The sequence below is a fragment of the Schistocerca americana genome, chromosome 3, assembly GCF_021461395.2.
Source record: "Schistocerca americana isolate TAMUIC-IGC-003095 chromosome 3, iqSchAmer2.1, whole genome shotgun sequence".
Classification (NCBI taxonomy): Eukaryota; Metazoa; Arthropoda; class Insecta; order Orthoptera; family Acrididae; genus Schistocerca; species Schistocerca americana.
Genome location: NC_060121.1, coordinates 766,301,688 through 766,320,416, shown reverse-complemented (window position 1 = coordinate 766,320,416; position 18,729 = coordinate 766,301,688). Strand labels below are relative to the sequence as shown.

The 18,729-nt window shown below is 38.1% G+C and overlaps 1 protein-coding gene across 1 annotated transcript in view; it reads right to left on the bottom strand.

The window, feature by feature from the left end:
* LOC124605214 (protein fuzzy) overlaps positions 1 to 18,526 on the bottom strand; it is a 157,846-nt gene extending 139,320 nt beyond the window's left edge. The window contains exon 1 of the mRNA XM_047136760.1: positions 18,311 to 18,526. Coding sequence (XP_046992716.1) covers positions 18,311 to 18,403 — 93 coding nt within the window. The 5' untranslated portion in view covers positions 18,404 to 18,526. The remainder of the gene's footprint in view (positions 1 to 18,310) is intronic.
* Between the last annotated feature and the right edge of the window lie 203 nt (positions 18,527 to 18,729).

Here is an 18,729-nt window from a genome sequence, read left to right as displayed (position 1 = left end):
TTGTCAATAAACATGGAAAGCACACACAAAGATGGTGACAAAAAGAAAGCCATTTGCATGTTTTACTCTTAGGATTTGTACCAGCCAATGTCTCAAGATGCTGTACTATTCTAATATACACTCAGTTCTTAACTATGAGAGTAGTTTTTGGGACTGAAAGTAAAGAACACTGATACAGTTTTTAACCTGCAGAAAAGGTCCATAAGAACAATAACTACTACCACTACTACTACTACTACTACTACTACTAGTAGTAGTAGTACTACTACTACTACTACTACTACTACTACTAGTAGTAGTAGTAGTAGTAGTAGAAGTAGTAGTAGTAGTAGTAGTAGTAGTAGGGCTCACTGTAAAGAACTGTTTAAAAAAATGGGATAATCTTAATCTGCCAAGTGAGTACACCTACCAATTTGTTGTGCATATCAGGAAAAATAGTTCTATACATAATCATGGGCCATATGGATTTACATTTACCACGGAAAAAACAAACAAAACCTCAAAACAGAATTTTCTATCACAGAATAAAATTTTATCATGAACCAATGAAAGTGACATAGATTACTGAAATACAGCTGTTTAAAAAGGCAGCTACAATGTTCTTTATAAGTAATGCACACTACACAATCAAAGATTACTTTGAGGATTCATCGTAGGGGTTAACAATGAAATGGGATAAAACTACATTACTCTTGTCACAGCACAATACTGTAATGCTTTCACAAGAAAATCATGTGTCAAGATCTATAGTGTATGATAGTAATGTCCTGTCATTCTCCTGAGTTCAAAATCTCACTCATTAGGGAGGGGGGGGCTGACTCCGTGGGCCCTCAGTGGGCTGAGGGAACAATGTGAAGAGACATTTTTCCAAATTGACTGAGTCAGTTTTCTACATGGATTGGAATTGGTGCTGGGGGCACAGCAGCAAGTTCAGTAGTTGTGAAATCATCTGTGGTGGTCCTCAATGTGTGCAGTGTTGAAGAGCACAAATATGTTTACATAAAAGAATGTTGTGCAACATGGGCAAACAGAATGAGGCAGTGCAGTTATTAAGACAATGACCTCATATTCAGGGGCATGAAGCTTGCTTTGTCCGACCATCCTGGTTTAGAGTTTCTGTGGTTTTTCTAAGTCACTTCAAGCAAGTGCCAGGATGTTTTCTTCAGCAAGATCACGGCCAAACACCTGTCCTATCCTCATAAAGCATATTTACATATGTTGGAAATGAGTACCTATGTCGCTGCTCTTATATATGCTCTTTGCCAATAATTTCTTCATGTACGCTTTTTATTCTTAGCTATATGTTTGTTCTGAATAATGTGTGCAGGCTTTTGTAAAAGAAAACACATCTTGTGTGTTTCTTCAAACCATGATCACTTTACTGAATATCAAAGTGAAAAATACCACAGGCTTTGGGGCCAGTGTACCCAGCAAATGCAGTTTGCTGAAAGTCATGAAACGAAACTAAGCTCAGTGATCTACTTGAAGCTGGAATTGTGGCAGTAAACTCATTACAGTTTATAGAGAAATTGAAAGGGAGAGAATTACAATATGCAGCAGTTTGCTATCACAACATATCTTCAACATGAAAAGCTATGGGAATACTTCTCAAGTGATGTAGAGGATGAGCCAAAAGTGTTTGATGCTAGAGCAAAAATAATATTATCAGTTATGCGATTGCAGTCTTTCTCGGCATATTCCACTGATGAATTCTTGTCGGGCTATCAGCCGAGTGGTGGCGTCATCTTGTCACAATGTTTCAATGAGCTTCGTACCATCATCTTCTGGCGAAGTCAGAAGATGATGGGTACAAAACTCACTGAAACGTTGTGACAAGATGAAGCCACCACTCAGCTGATAACCCGAGAACAATTCAAAAAGAAGCTTGGGAAGAATTAAAACAGGCATACGAAGCTCTGGACAAGCCAAAATAATTGGTTTGCTGACTGCACTCCTTACAACTCGGCTGGAGAAATGTACATCGGTAGAAGAATATGTGTCCAAAATAATTTCCACTTCCAGTAAGTTAAATACTTTGAATTTTGAAGTGAAAGACGAGTTGGCAGGGTGCATTTTATTCGCTGAATTACTGGATGATTAGCTTATGGGTCTAGAAAATTCCAATATACCAATAACTAGAGACCCTATTAAAACAAAACTGCTGCAAGAACTGAAGGATGACAAACATTACCACTCCATCAATAGTGATGGAGCTCTTCAAGTGAACAACAAAAGCAACACAAACTTTGCAAACAATTCCTGTAAAGCACCAGGCTCTATAACTGCAATAATATGGTCATATTGGAAGAAACTGCCACAGCAAAACCAAGGGAAGTAGCAAGTCTCCAGAAAGGACTTGAAATTACAAGACATTCTTTCCAGAATGAGATTTTCACTCTGCAGTGGAGTGTGCGCTGATATTAAACTTCCTGGCAGATCTAAAGTGTGTGCCGGACCAAGACTCGAACTCGGGACCTTTGCCTTTCGCGGGCAAGTGCTCTACCAACTGCCAGAAGTAAAGTTGGATAGCTCAGTTGGTACAGTACTTGCCCGCGAAAGGCAAAGGTCCCGAGTTCACGTCTCGGTCTGGCACAAAGTTTTAATGTGCCAGGAAGTTTCACAAGACATTCTTCACTACAACAGAAAGCTATAAATAATGACTGGTATAGTTCTTCTGGTGCTTTAACACATATATCTATAACCCCTTGTGAAATGAATTCATGTATATCAATATGGACTTCACAACTGGTAATGTCAAGTAATGAGAATTTACCCATTGAAGGAAATAGTTGTTTTTGTTGTGGTCTTCAGTCCTGAGACTGGTTTGATGCAGCTCTCCATGCTACTCTATCCTGTGCAAGCTTCTTCATCCCCCAGTACCTCTTGCAGCCTACATCCATCTGAATCTGCTTAGTGTATTCATCTCTTGGTCTCCCTCTACGTTTTTTACCCTCCACCCTGCCCTCCAATACTAAATTGGTGATCCCTCGATGTCTCAGAACATGTCCTACCAACCGATCCCTTCTCCTAGTCAAGTTGTGCCACAAGCTCCTCTTCTCCCCAATTCTATTCAATACCTCCTCATTAGGTGATCAACCCATCTAATCTTCAGCATACTTCTGTAGCACCACATTTCGAAAGCTTCTATTCTCTTCTTGTCTAAGCTATTTATCGTCCACGTTTCACTTCCATACATGGCTACACTCCATACAAATAATTTCAGAAATGACTTCCTGTCATTTAAATCTATACTCGATGTTAACAAATTTTTCTTCTTCAAAAACACTTTCCTTGCCATTGCCACTCTACATTTTATATCCTCTCCACTTCGACCATCATCAGTTATTTTGCTCCCCAAATAGCAAAACTCCTTTACTACTTTAAGTGTCTCATTTCCTAATCTAATTCCCTCAGCATCACCCGACTTAATTCGACTACATTCCATTATCCTCGTTTTGCTTTTGTTGATGTTCACCTTATACTCTCCTTTCAAGACACTGTCTGTTCCGTTCAACTGCTCTACCAAGTCCTTTGCTGTCTCTGACAGAATTGCAATGTCATCGGCAAACCTCAAAGTTTTATTTCTTCTCCATGGATTTTAATACCTACTCCGAACTTTTCTTTTGTTTCCTTTATTGTTTGCTCAATATACAGATTAAATAACATCGGGGATAGGCTACAACCCTGTCTCACTCCCTTCCCAACCACTGCCTCCCTTTCATACCCCTCGACTCTTATAACTGCCATCTGCTTTCTGTACAAATTGTAAATAGCCTTTCGCTCTCTGTATTTTACCCCTGCCACCTTCAGGGGTAAAATACAGAGAGAAGGAAATGGTAATACACATAATACACAAGTTGGTAGAAAGAAAACAAATAGTACAGTAACTGATTTTCTTTATGTGCTGAAGTACGAACTTACTTTCTACAAGTAAGAGAGTGGAAAAGGGACATTCCATCACCTTTAATAAATAAGGCTCTTGCATTTACTATATGTAAATGAATCTATTTACAAAAGCAATGCTTGATAACGTAATGCACAAACTGGACTAACCAGATAACCATTTCAGCTAAGCCAGTATCACTATTAAATGATAAAACTTTCAATGAAGTTCACAATTTGCAGCATTGTCCCCACCCTTTTGGTTCTGAGTCGAGTGGAAGGTCTGAACCAGAGACTTCGGAGGTACTGTGACAAGCTAGGCTGCAACTTCCTGGACTTACACCATGGGGTTGAAACTGTAGGGTCCTCCTATGTGGTTCCGGTGTGCAGTACACACCAGAAGCTGCTACTCAGATAAGACAGGGCTCTCCACCCAATCCAGGTAACAAAAGCTATTGGAAACCCAGAAGTATCAGGCAAGATTGAAACAAATGCTTCACAGAGGCGAGAGTATTACAAACCTAATGGTAAAGTCCCAAAACATTTGCAAGGAAATTCTCTAGAGGCTTACTCTTAAGAAAACTGACAGTCACTTTATACAGGTGAATGTCTTTAGAAACCAAAAGAGAAGACGCTGACTGAGAGTGAAGGTAATCCATACTCATCAAAGTCCTCAGAAATTTCGATTGTTCATAGTCAAATTTGGAACACGAAAACAAGATGTGGTTTACATCAGCTTCTGATTCAGAAGTAAACACATGCAGGAGAATTATAAATGTTGATTCAATGTAGAGGTAGAGGAAATGAAGCATGGTTAAAGTAGAGTCAAATGATGGTGGAAACCATAGATCTGTCCAAATGACTTCTCATAAACCGTGGCCTTGTAGAAATTTGAGGTTGTAATGCCACGTAACATCCACCTTTTGTATCTTCGGACACATTCCACATTTGCCATTGCTGTTTTCCATGGCTCTTGACTGCATGCAAATAGTCTGTTTACAGTAATTTCACATCAAGAACAGTTCCTGCAGATGCAGCTTGCTTCACTAAGATGTCAACTTCCTCATTATGGTGGATGCAAGTGTAAGACTGCACCCAGAGCAGAATGAATGTCTGCCCTCTCTGTTTACAATGAATATATTCCAGTACTACATCCACATTATAAGAGTCGGTAGTTTTATTCCATCTTCAGAGTTCAATACTTTTAAGAATACTCTAAGAGTTGGGCACAATTACTGTCTTTAATAAGGAAGATAAAGATACAAACTTGATTGCTTCTAAAATTGCCACAGTCTCCACCATAAAAACTGAAGCACTTTTAGGCAGTTTGTTGACCTTACTGATTTGGATCTGAGAGCACAGAAAAGCACATCCAGTATACCCCTCTTCTGGAATTTTGGATCCTTCAGTATACATACAGATATAACCAGGCCACTGAGCTTCAGTGATACAATTAAATCAGTAATTTACATTCACACTCAGCGAGCTTGTCACATTTTAATAATAGATGAATACGGCAGCTGAGTGTGCAAAATCATATTCAAATAAATGCAAATGTGAAGAATATTGCATAGAATGTCCAACAGGATACCAAAAGTTAACACTTGTTCAGACAGCCAGATTGTTAGTTCCTCTGCTGTACGAATTCCTTAATAGGTACAGAAGGAAGGTTGAAACCTGAAATTGACAGCAGTTAGATTTTTGGGGAAAATTTAAGTGTATATTGAAAGAATAGGCCAATGGGAAATGGAGGTGGCATATTTGTTACAGCAGACAAGAAACTAAAATCCATTGAGATAGAAATTGAAGCTGCATGCGTTATTATCTGGGCAACACTCAGTGTCTGGGGCGGGCATAAAAAGTAATTGGATCCTTCTATCACCCACCACACTCATCTCCTGATGTAACTGAAAACTCCAGAGAAAACCTCAATTCACTTGTATCATGTTCCCCAATCATACTGTAGTCGTCGGTGGAGACTTTAATCATCCAACAATTAATTGGGAAAATTACAGTTTTGTTGGTAGTGTGTGTGGTAAGACACTCTGTGAAACATTACTACATGCCTTCTCTGAAAACTACCTAGAACAGACAGTTAGGAATTCCATTAATGATGGAAATATATTGGATCTAATAGTAACAAATATACCTAACCATGTTCGCAATGAAACCAGTATCAGTTACCATGACGCAGTTGTGACAACAATGATTACCAAAGTCCAAAGGACAACTAAAACATGCGGATATATATATAAGTTCAGTAAACTAGATAAAAAATCTGTAGTGTCATATCTCAATGTCGAATCTGAAACTTTCAGTTTAAAAGAATAGTTGTCCAAGCCCTGGACAGATAATAGTATCCAGAACAATTGTTCATAATGGAAGGGAACCACCACAGTATACAGTCACAGTAAAGAAACTTCTAAAGAGACAGAGATTACTGCATAATAGGTGTAAAACGAAGCATAGGGCTACAGATAAAGAGATGCTGAATGAAATGAGTTTAGCTGTCAAGAGAGCAAATACGTGATGCCCTATCACTAGTGCAGCAGAATATTGTCAATTGATATTTCACAAAACCCAAAAACTTCTGGTTGTGAGTAAAGGTTGTTAGTGGCATCAAAGTTGGTGTCCATTCCCAAGCAAATGAGACAGTAACTAAAACTTAGGGTAGCAAAGCAAAAGCTAAAATGCTTAAATACATTTTCAAATGTTCCTTTACAAAGGAAAACCTACGAGAATGTTCCCAATTTAATCCTTCCACAGCAAAGGTGAATGAAATAAATATTAATGTCAGTGGTGTTGAGAAGCAGCTAAAATCATTAAAACTGAACAAAGCTCCAGGGCTTGATGGAATACCTATCAGATTATATACTGAATATGCAGCTGGGTTATCCCGTTTTCTAACTATAATCTATCCTAGATCCCTAGAACAAAAAACCATCCCCAGTTCATGGAAAGAAGCCCAAGTCACACCCATCTACAAGAAGGGTAACAGAAGTGATCCACAAAACTACCATCCAATATCCTTGATGTTGATTTATTGTAGAATCTTGGAATATATTCTGAGCTCAAACATAATGAGTTCCACAATGCCAACAACACGGATTTTGAAAATATCAATCACATGAAACCCAACTCTCACTTTTCTCAGGTGACACATTGAAAACTTTGGATCAAGGCAGGCAGGTAGATTCAGTATTTCTTGATTTCCGAAAAGCATTTGACTCAGTATCTAACCCACAATTAGTGGCAAAGTATGGTCATATAGGATATCAAGTGAAATTTGTGTCTGGATTGAGGCTTTTTGGTAGGGAGGGTGCAGCATGTTACCTTGGTTGGAAAGTCATTGTCAGATGTAGAAGTAACTTCAGGTGTGCCCAAGGGAAACGTGCTGCGACCCTTGCTGTTCGTGGGTAAAAGTCTAGAATAGGAACAGTGGCATACTTACATATTTTGCGCAGGAATTTTGTCAGCATTTGCCATGAGATATGAGGACGCAAAAGTAGTTGTGTCAGATGTTTGTGTTATGCTGCCAATGAGAGAGCAGCAAAAAGACGACATGTTTTGAATGCATTTGGAGGAGAAATTGAAACATTGCTGTGAATGAGATTATTAATGTAATGCAAGGACAGCATTGCAAAAGATGATGTACTGAAAAAACAGTGAAATATTTCTCTTCTCTGTATTGCTACTAAATCAACATGTGCAAGCATGCTGAGTAAGTGGATCAAGGTTTTTTAATTAAACCAAGGGGAGGGGGGGGGGGGAGGGAGGTAGGTGGAGCAATGTTTTTAATTAAGTCATGAGAGGATTGCCATGAAGGAAGATTAATAAACAGCAAACAAGACAATAGTTTCAATTTCAGCACTAAAAATTTATTGTCTATGTTCTTGCCTCTCATTGGTTATTGACATAATCCATATCACTTCAGGCTTCAGGGTAACCTTCATAGCCTTGGATGTTATTGAATTTAGCAAATGTTAAAATTCAGGAGTAACTAAGAAAAACATATTTTTTTTTGTTTTCTCCAAAAAAATTCCTACCCCGAGATAGACACCTCAAAAGATGACACTGTAAGCACCATTTTGAAGATGCAAATTTTAGAAAACTTTTAAAAATGCTGTGTCTCTGTAACAGTTCTACATATTTTTTTAGAGTTATTTTATTTTAAAGATAATTGCTTTATGATTACAATGGTATCTTCTGTTTGGACATATCGGTCATTGAAGTTATTTTACTGTCGCCTTTGAATTTTTTTTATAATTTAAAGAAAAAAATTTTTTTTTTCAAAAACGCTACTCCAGAAAATTTAGATTTTTTTCTGCTGATTAGTATCATGTAGTACCATATTCTCCGTAAAGGAGAACTTAAACTTTAAGTTGGACAGGTTTTATTTTTTAAAAATCAGTTTTTTAAACTTTCAAGGTTAATGTACGTCTCCATTGAAGTTATTTCTTACTAATTTCTTTGTTACAATTTTTATTTCTATTGTCTTTGTTGCAGTTACTTCTTATCACTTCATTTGTAGCAGTTATTTTTTTAACTCTCATTGTTGCAGATATTTCTTACATTTTGTTGTAGTTTCTTGTCAGTTTCTTTGTTGTGGTTGTTCATTGCAGATTTCTGTACTGTAGTTGTTCAGTGTAAATTTGTTTACTGAAGAGGCTTCTAAAAAAATATGAGACCATGCAGTGAGTTCTGTGTTTTCATGAGGAATTTGCCAGTTGACACAGTTGCAGTGTGCTTTGAGAAAAGGACTGTTTGGAAAGTCTTCTGATTGGGGTCACAGGAGAGTGAATTGTGCTGACTGTTTGCATATCTACAAAATAGTGACATATAAGACAAACAAAAGAACAGACTTTGTCCAATTTGGGAATAAGTGTTCATTTGAAGACTTCGTTTCTAAGTGAAGATGTTTCCAGTGACGACTTTTTGTGTTCTAAATGGTTTGACAGAATAACAACAATGATAATATCTGAACAAGGTGCAGCCTCCCACGATGCAGATGATGCTGATTTTGCATCAATAGAAGAAAAATTAAATACCCTGAATCACTCAACTATAGAGGTAGGTGTTAGTCCTGTTAAGAAACTGTGGTCAGTGAAGTCGAGTCATAAGCTCTATGGATCAAGAAAGCGCAGAGAAATTGCTAAAGCTATGAATGAATACACTACAGAAAAACTGACCACACTCTTCAAAGTAGGGATTCCATCTTCAGAAGAAAATGAACCAAAGCACTCTTGCATCTCTTGCAAGGAATTTTTCACAAATATCAATTCAGTTGTTGAATATTGTGAATCCTACAGTGAAAATGTGCAAGATTTAACTATGATTCCAGAGACATTTTCAAAGAAAACAATTTCGAACCACGTTTCATCAGTATCAAAGTACACAGTAGACAAATCAAGAAATGTTAGGTATGTAAAAGGAGTCTTTGGAAGAGCAGATCCCTATTATCATCATCCTGTAGAAGCAGCTCCACACTATAAAAGTAACAGCTGAAGGTCAAAAAGTTGCAAAACTGAAGAGGTACATGACACACAGTATTAAGGCAACTTTTGCGATTTATAAGAGCAACTACACAACTTCACATATCGGAAGATCAAAATTTTATGCACTACGACCTAAGTGGGTAGTTCCATGCCCACCTAGAGATGTCTGTTTATGTGTGTACTGTGCGAATTTTGAACATTGTATTTGAAGAATTTACTGGCGCATGTGACATATGACACCTTGGTTGGGCGTGTGGAGTCATTAGTAGTCTGCGACATAAAGCGAGAGAAATGTTTATCCAAGAATGCGGTGACTGTCTTTACAGACAGTTGACCTGGAAGACATAGCAGATAACTCTGAAGAAATTACATATGTGACATGGGAGGAAAATAAACTAATTAAGAAAACTGTTGCATTTGACAGTTTCATTGATGAACTTGGTAAATGGTCAGCGAAAGCAGCAATACACCAGCATCTGAAGAAATTGCAGCAACAATACATTGCAGAAGTGAATAGGTATGTACACAGGCTGAAGAACTATGTTTAGTACTTCACTGTGATTTTGCTGAGAGCTGCGCTGTAATTCTCCCACAGGGTATCATTGGAGCAATGACCAGGTTTCAATTTTTACAGGAGTGACATATTTTCAAAACAAGACCACAAGTGTTGCAGTTATAAGTGATGACACAGATCATGACTCAGGACATGCTTTGCTAGCAAATCCTTTAACTGCAAACAGAGGCAGAGAAGATCATCAATATTTCTGATGGTGCTCCAAGTCATTTTAAAAATAATTACCAGCTGTTTGAATTGAATAAGTCGCTTGTGCCAACTGACTGGGTATAAAGTGCTACTGGTCACCAGACTGGGCCTTCTGATGGTGTAGGAGGCCTGCTGAAGCACCATGCTACAAAACATAATCTTTCCAGACCAAATACAGTTGTAATTCAGAATGCTGGATCTTACACATCCACAGGCCCCATTCTTTTGTCCAAAGAGGAAATCGAAGAATTCTGTGAGCAGAAAAAAGAACAATGGTCCAAACAAACTACTCCTGTAAAAGGAATTCAGAAGAAACATTTTTGGAGTCAAAGTGATGGACGAACTCATGCTGCATGCACTTTGAAGGGCAAGAAAGAAGAAATTTCATTGATTTGGCCAACACCTCAGAAACAGCAGGATAATATTCTCATCACAATCTGAGAAGAGGGATGTTTGTGGCATGTGTGTATGACTGTGACTGGTGGACTGCAGAGATTATAGACACCAGTTATGAGTTAAATGAAACTGTAGTGCACTTAAGGCTACCACATGGACCAGTTGCTGGATATAGGTTTCCAGCTGAAGGACAGCAACAACGTCATCAGTGCTCACATCCTGTCACAATGTTTTGAAGAGTGAAAGTGCTCCAGTTCCTATTGGTGCAACAGGAAGGCAACACACTATATCAAAGGAAGATACTGAAGCAGTGAAACACATTTTTAGTTCATTGACTGGCTACTTTCAGTACAAAACAGAGTGCACAGAAGTTGCATAAACTGAAACCTTTAAGTCTTTAGGCCTTTCACATAAATTTTGGAACCATTTAAAATGCCTGAAAAATGAGTCTCTTACTCAACATTCAAAACTAAAATTATGTTAAATAAGGGTAGGTTTTGATTTTTATGAGCCCGTTATGTGATAATGTGGTAAATAAAACAGATTTTATGTATGGCAAAAATTTCAGTTCTTTATAAAACCTCTTCAACCTAAAAATGGAAGCTCTCCTTTTCAGGGAATGTAGAACTATGTGGTACTAATCAACAGAAAAAAAAATCATAACTTTATGGATTGGCATTGTAAAAAAAAATTTTTTTCCGTAATTATAAAAAAGTTCAGAACACTACAGTAAAAGAACTCTGTCAGGTAAGTCCAAATGGAGGATTTATTTGTAATCATAAAGCAATTATCTTTCAAATAAAAAAAACAACAACAAAATATCTAGGACTGTTCTAGAGATACAGCACTTTAAAAGTTTTTCCAAAATTCGCGTCTTCAAAATGGTGTGCGTGGTGTCTCTTTGAGGGCTGTATCTCGGAGCAGGAATTTTTTTGGAGAGAACAAAAACAGACCTGTGCCTTACTTAGTCCTTCATTTTAACATATGCTAAATTCAATAACATCCCAGGCTATAAAGGTAAGATTTTTCGTAGCCTGCCTGAATGGGTCAACGGAGGCATCTGATCCATCCCACGGCTATGACCCGTGATATAAGGGTGTTGTTGTGTGTGACGTCATGACGGCACAGAGTTTAGTTTATGAGTGTGTTGTGTTTGTAGATGTCATCTTGTTGCAGTTGGTGGTGTCCTCTGGTTGTCCGTGTATGGTTCACATGTTATGTGGTGTATTAGGTTCATTTGGGTATCAGTGCTTGAAGTGTGCATTTATCGGTCGTGACTGCTATAGAAGGGCAGAAATTGGTTTCAGTGAGTTAAGAATTAAGTTACTGTTGTGTTTATGTTACTGCGGTCTCGTTTGATATTAGTGGTTTGCTGTCTGTCGCGTGGTAAGTTGTTTAATTCAATTTGTGGCTTCTTTTATTAGGTATGGATATGGCTTCTAAGTTTAATAGTGCGCGTCTGTGGGCTGAAATGTGGGACGACATGTTGTCCGTCATTAAGTTTCTGCAATTTTTGGGCTTGTGCGGGAGATAGCAAAATGCAGCATAAGCAAACATAATATGTGGTTGACCCGAGTTGCGGCGTCTCAGATCAGGGACTGTTGGTGGATTTTTGGGTTTGGGGGGAGGGTGAAGGTGGGGGGGGGGGGGGCTTTGGTGTTGGTAGGTTGTGGGTGGGTTGGGAGCCTGTTTTATTTGTGTGTGTGTGTGTGTGTGTGTGTGTGTGTGTGTGTGTGTGATTGGGGTGGCTGACCTAGTATGTAGTGCCAGAACTTCTTAATGGTAAATAGTCGTTTTTTGGGTCTATTATAATGTCCGGTGGGATTTTTATGTGCGTTTGAGTCGGTGTTATTTACTGCATGTGTTGGTGGTTGATGTTTTGGTATCGACACTTGTCGTTGATTTATGTATCTTAGGGGTAGTACTCAATTTCAATTTTTTTGGTATTGTGAGTTGTATTTGAGTTATATAGCTCATGAGAAGTGTCCGGTTCCAAACTGTCATCATAGCTACAGTGGTGGAAATATTTATTGCACCACCACGAATTACTTCGTCTTTTTGTCTTTTGCAGCAGTTCGCTTCAGGTTATACCAGTCCCATTGTTGCTAAGCTTCATTGACATATTCTTGCCTTAATAATCTGACTTCTTCACGCATGTTTTACAACAATACACAACTCTTTGTTGTTGTCGCTTGGTTTTACAATGAAATCAGTATTTATACTGGCATTTTTGGTTGAGACTTTGCAGTGGGAAGATGGGCAGGTCAGTTGAGTTTACGCCAGAAAATAAAGCTGCTATACTTGCTTATTCATCTGTTGGTCTCAGCACCAGAGAGTTAGCCTCTAAGACAGGATTTAATCAGTCTACAATTTCGAAGTTACTAAAAAAATACAGGGCAAATGGAAATGTTGATTGGGAGAAAGGAAGAGGTCACACAAGGGTGTCTACTGCCAAACAGGACAGGGTACTGAAAAGGCATTCGCTCAGCGATCGTCGCTTGTCATCAACTGAACTAAAGCGAGACTGGGAAGAAATGTGCAACATCTCAGTAACCAGTAGAACTGTAAGAAATACACTAATGGAGGCTGGACTCTCATCCGGTCATCCTAGAAGGAAGTCTTTATTGAACAAGATAATGCGACAAGAGCGATTACAACAGGCAAAGGCACATGCGACATGGACTCCAGAGATGTGGAACGAAGTAATCTTTTCAGACGAGTCCAAATTTAATCTGCATGGCTCAAATGGAAAAGCGTTCGTGCATTGAAGAAAAGGTGAAGAATTTTTGACATCATGCATAACATATACAGTCAAACACCCACAATGACCGATGGTCTGGGGGTGCATTTCCAGTCACGGAGTAGGTCGTCTGGACTTAAACAATGGCACTGTCAACACAAATGCTTACATAAGCATCCTTGAGACCATTAGAGACCAGTTTGGAGATGTTTCCAATTGCATTTTTAACGATGACTCTGCTCCTTGCCATAGAGCTTTGAAGGCGAGTCCTATGACGAATACTTGTACCAAACACGAAGCAGATTACTTTCTTGGTTAATTATCACGATCTTCTACATTTCAGGTAAAATCTTTCCTTCGACAAAATGGGATTCGAGTATTAGAGTGGCCTGGAAATAGCCCTGATCTCAATCCTATTGAGAACTGTTGGAAGGTTATATGAAATGCTATCACCAAAACGAAGCCATGGAATAAACGGGAGCTATTGGAGACACTTGTGCGTGAGTGGTTTCATGAACTGAGTGAGGAGTACATTAAAAAGTTAACTATTTCAATGTCTTCATGAAGCCAAGCGCTGACTAAGGTGCGTGGTGGAGCAACAAAGTATTTAATGCAACAGTGTGTTCATATGAGGCAATACAAACATCCGTGTTATGTTACAACATTAATATGCAGTGTTTCTTTCAACATCAGTATTCATATTTCAGAATAGCAAACAGAATAGCTGACATATCCACTTACACTCATTTTTCAAGAAAGTGTTAAATTATAAAAAAACACTTTTATAGAAGCAAAAATTAAAAATAAAAACGAATTGACAAAAATTATTGTGTATATTCATTTCTGATAGAAATCAAAAGAAATCAGGCAAATTTAGCTTAGTTATTCAATTACTGTAACAAAAATTGTTAATTGCAAGAGGTGATGCAATAAATATTTCGACCACTGTATGTGTGTTTTGGTATCATGAGCCACTGTTGACCTATATACATCAAGGGAAGTATCCAATTCCAATGTGTCATTGCTTTGTGTTTTGATATCATGAGCTGCTGTTGATCTATATAGGTAAGGGAAGTGTCCGATTCCAATTTTTGTCCCTATATGTGTTGGTTTTGTGATATCGATAGTGCAATGTATTACAGTTGGTTTTTAGTTTGTGGTATTGACAATTGTGGTTGAGCTATGTAAGTGACGGGAAGTGACCAGTTCCTGTCAATATTGTAAGTGTAGCGTAATTTGAAAATTTTGTGGTGGTTTTATGTCATTGTTTTGTGTGGTTTTGGATTTTGGTGTGTGTTTGTATGTGTTTATATTTCGTCTGTCCCCAACCAAAAACCCCCAATTTCCCGTGCTGGTCCATTAGTTTGATTATATTTTTGGAAGGAGATGTGTTTGTTTGTTTTATATGTACTTTCGTGTTTGTTGTGTTTATGTAATGACGTCATAGGCACCATATTGGAGACGTTGAGCATGGTCGTTTCTGCCATATTGGTGACGTCATGGGTCAAAGCAGACGGATGGAATCGGATGCTTCTGTAAGCCCTGGGAGTCATTAGAAATTTTATGACGCTAGTGGAAAAACAAACTGGCTGTAACATTCAGACCTTGTGCACAGACAATGGGAAGGAATGTGTGAACCATGAACTAGCAGACTTCTTACAGAATGAGGAAATAAATCATCAAACAACAGCACCTACAAGCCAGAGCACAATGGAGTAGCAGAAAGATATAACAGAACATTACTAGAAAAAGCCAGACACTTATTATCTAATGCAGGTTCACTAAAAGAACATTGGGGGAAAGCAGTCTCTACAGCTGCTTACCTCATTAACAGAGCACCTACGAAACCTTCAAAGGGCATGACACCAGAACAAGCAATTACCAGAAGAAAACTAATAGAGTCTAAATAGGTTCAGGAGGCAATAATTATTCCCTCAATTAAGCAAGATGAAACGGAAAGAGATGAATCTGAGCCTATTACAGATAAGGATAATAATAGCCCAAGATGTATTTTACCCAAAAGAAGCTCAGAAGATTCTAATTCATCAGACACAAATAAAAAATGTGATTCTTCACAGCAAAGTCAAACACACGGAAGATCATCAAGAATTCCAAAGCTAATAAAAATAAATGCATTTGTGACCTATTACTCTACAGAGACAGAGAATTCAGATCCATTGTCATTAGAAGAGGCTTCACAAAGCACAGAATCACTCAACTGGATTCGAGTAATTAAAGAGGAATTGCAGTCACATGCTCAAAATCAGACATGGGAAAAGGCAGTTTTACCTTCAGATATAAACCTAATAGATACCAAATGGATTCTTAAGACTACAAAGAATCTTCTATGACACATTTTTAGGTACAAAGCATGGCTAGTAGTTAAATGCTGTGCTGAGACAAAGGGTGTAAACTATGACGAGACATATACCCCATATCATTAAGATGTCTTTTCAGTTTGGCAACTAAACAAGAGCTACATATAGATCACTTTGATGATGTTATAGCATTCCAGCATGGTGATACAAAAGAGGTATCTTTTATAAAAATCCCACACTGATTTTACACTAGAACTTTTACAGACAATCGCATCGTGAGATTTAAAAAGCAGTTTATGGTTTAAAACAAGGTAGTCGCAACTGGAATATTAAGCTAAATAAAGCACACTTAAACATGAACCCTACAAGAAGTACACCACATCCATGTATTTATCAGAAAAATAAAGGAAATGATGTACTCACTGTTGGAATTTAAGTTGATGACATGTTAACTTTTAGTACAGTAATAATCCATAAGAGAAGGAAAGCTCCAAAACTCAAGGAATGAGCTGGTATTTCTTGCAACAGCAAGAAACAACCCACAATAGCTTTATCAACTACTGAAGCTGAATACATGGCCCTGGCCTCAGCTTGTCAAGAGGCACTATGCATGCACAAGTTAAAAAAGGAGGTTCCCCCATGTCCATAAAATGATCATATAAAACTTTATTGTAATATAAAAGATGCGACTGACTAATGCAAAACAAGCAGCTACAGTGGAAGGACAAAAAATATTGACATCAAACATCATTTTATTAGAGAGAAGATAGACTCAGCTTAAGTTATAGTGGAACAAATCCCAATGGATCAAATGCTTGCTGAGGGCCGATCGAAGCGTCCGATCCCACCCATTGCCTTTGACCCATGACGTAAGGCTGTTGTGGTTTGTGACATCACGATGGCACGGAATTTAGTTTGTGAGAGTGGCGTATTCATAGGTGTCGTTTTGATGTGATCGGTGGTGCTCTGTGGTGGTGTGTTTATGTGTTGTGTATTAGGTGATGTTTTTGGTTTAGCTTGCGTGTGAGCATGTTTATAGGTGGCGTATTGTTGCGGTCAGTGGTTCTCTCTAGTGGTGTGTTTATAGGTAGCGTATGGCATTCATTTGCATGGTAGCATTGCACGTGTAAGGTATCAGTAGTGACTGTGCTTTCAGCAGAATATTTTTCGTCAACATTATTGTAGTTTTTTCTGTTCGTCATGTGTGAATTTTGGCAAATTGCTTTTTTTTTATGTTTTTGGTAGGTATGGATATGACTGACAAGATCAGCAGTTTTCGGTTGTCGGCAATGATGGGGGACAGTGCGTTGTCTCTAAAAAAAAAATAATTTCGGATTTTTGGATGAAGCCGTGAAGTGTTCAGTGTGTCACAAAGAAATGAGGCTTACTTAAAGTTCCGGCGTCTCGGACCAGGGACAGCTATAAGTGGAGATGTCGTAAGGATAACAGGTCAAGGGAAGTGTTCGATTCCAATCTTGTTGGTTTGTTGTGTCTTTTGATTGTGGACATGGTTGCAGTTTTGGGTTTTATGATATGGTATCAGTAGTTTCTGTTGACCTATACAGGTCAAGGGAAGTTTTTCAATTCCAATGGGTGCTTGCGGCTGTGGGTGTTCCGGTATCGGGAGTTGCTGTTGGCCTATATAGGTCAAGGGAAGTGTCCGATTCCATAGGATATTGTGTTTAGTGGAATTTGGGGAGTTTTGTGTTGTCGGTTTTTTTCGTCGTTTTGTGTGGTTTGGTATGATGGTGTGTGTTTTAAATTTGTTTATATTTACTTCATCCACACCCAAAAACCCCCAATTTCCCACGTTTGTCCCGTTAGTTTCTTACGTTTTTTTTTTGTGGAACGTGCGTGTGTTGGGTATTCAATGTATTTTTGTGTTTGTGGTAATGTTTACGTAATGACGTCATAGGCGCCATATTGGAGTCGTAGTGTAAGGTCATTTCCGCCATATTTGTGACGTCATGGGACAAAGCAGATGGGTGCAATCGGCCGCGTTTGTATTTCCGCTTACTGATAAGTTAGATAAGTCACTCGCAAGTACAAGACATCATAACATGATTAATGAATGTGGGCTGATAGTACGATTTTTTTTCCTCTTAGAGAAAAGAAGTTGGAGTGCTGGTAATAAGAATCTATGCCTCTGCTGTTACATACGCTCTTTGCCATTAATTTTTCCATTCATGCTGTCTATCATTAGTTATACTGTTTTCTGAACACCGTTAATGCATTTTGTACTATAAAACGCTTCTAGTGTATTTCTTGAAACAGTGATCGCTTTACTGAATAGTAAAGCGAAGAACAAAACAGAATATTTAATGTATCTTTTTCAGATGTTTATTGTCACTGTATTATGGTGGTAAATCCTATATCATTATAAGATAAGCCCTGGATGGATAAATGAATATTAAAACCTCAATTACAATGTAAGTATAGGAGATGGGCAAAAGGAGATAAAAATGCTCTCCTTAAAGAACGGTGCCTCTCAGATTCAGTTTAGTAGAATTCTTGAATATTCATCTCAAAGCAATATACAAATTTCTCGATGCACTACCACACATTCGCATAACGTTAGTAACAATAACACTTGCTTAATGGTCAAGTTCCCTTCATTTCACTTATAGCAGGCAATAATCCATGGAGAATGAAAGCAATCTATTAATTATTTCCTCTGTAAACATAGGATTCTTGTAAAAGTACTGTTGATACGTACAGATTCACCCTCTCCTTTTTTCCTTGAAAACAAAGGTAGTCCACCGCCGGACGTCAAACACATTATGTGCGCGCTCATATTTGCAGCATTCATTTCTTGTCCCTACATTGCTAGTTCCACTTAACTAAATAGGGCACATTATTGATCTGCATTAAAACACACGTGAAATTCAGTTTTACAATCTTGAACAACCCAACACCCTCAATATTTACAAACAATTTCCCCAGACAAAGAAATTAAGTCAAAGAAAGGTCTATAAGCGTCTGCAAAGTTGTTATAATTACAGAAAATCAAAATCAACTCGTTGACCAAAGTATAAGCTAAGCAGTTCTAAATGCAGACGTGCTTTTATTTGTATACACATTCATGGAAGTATTATAGCTGCACCAGTAGGTGTTCAATACTAATTAGTATTGAGC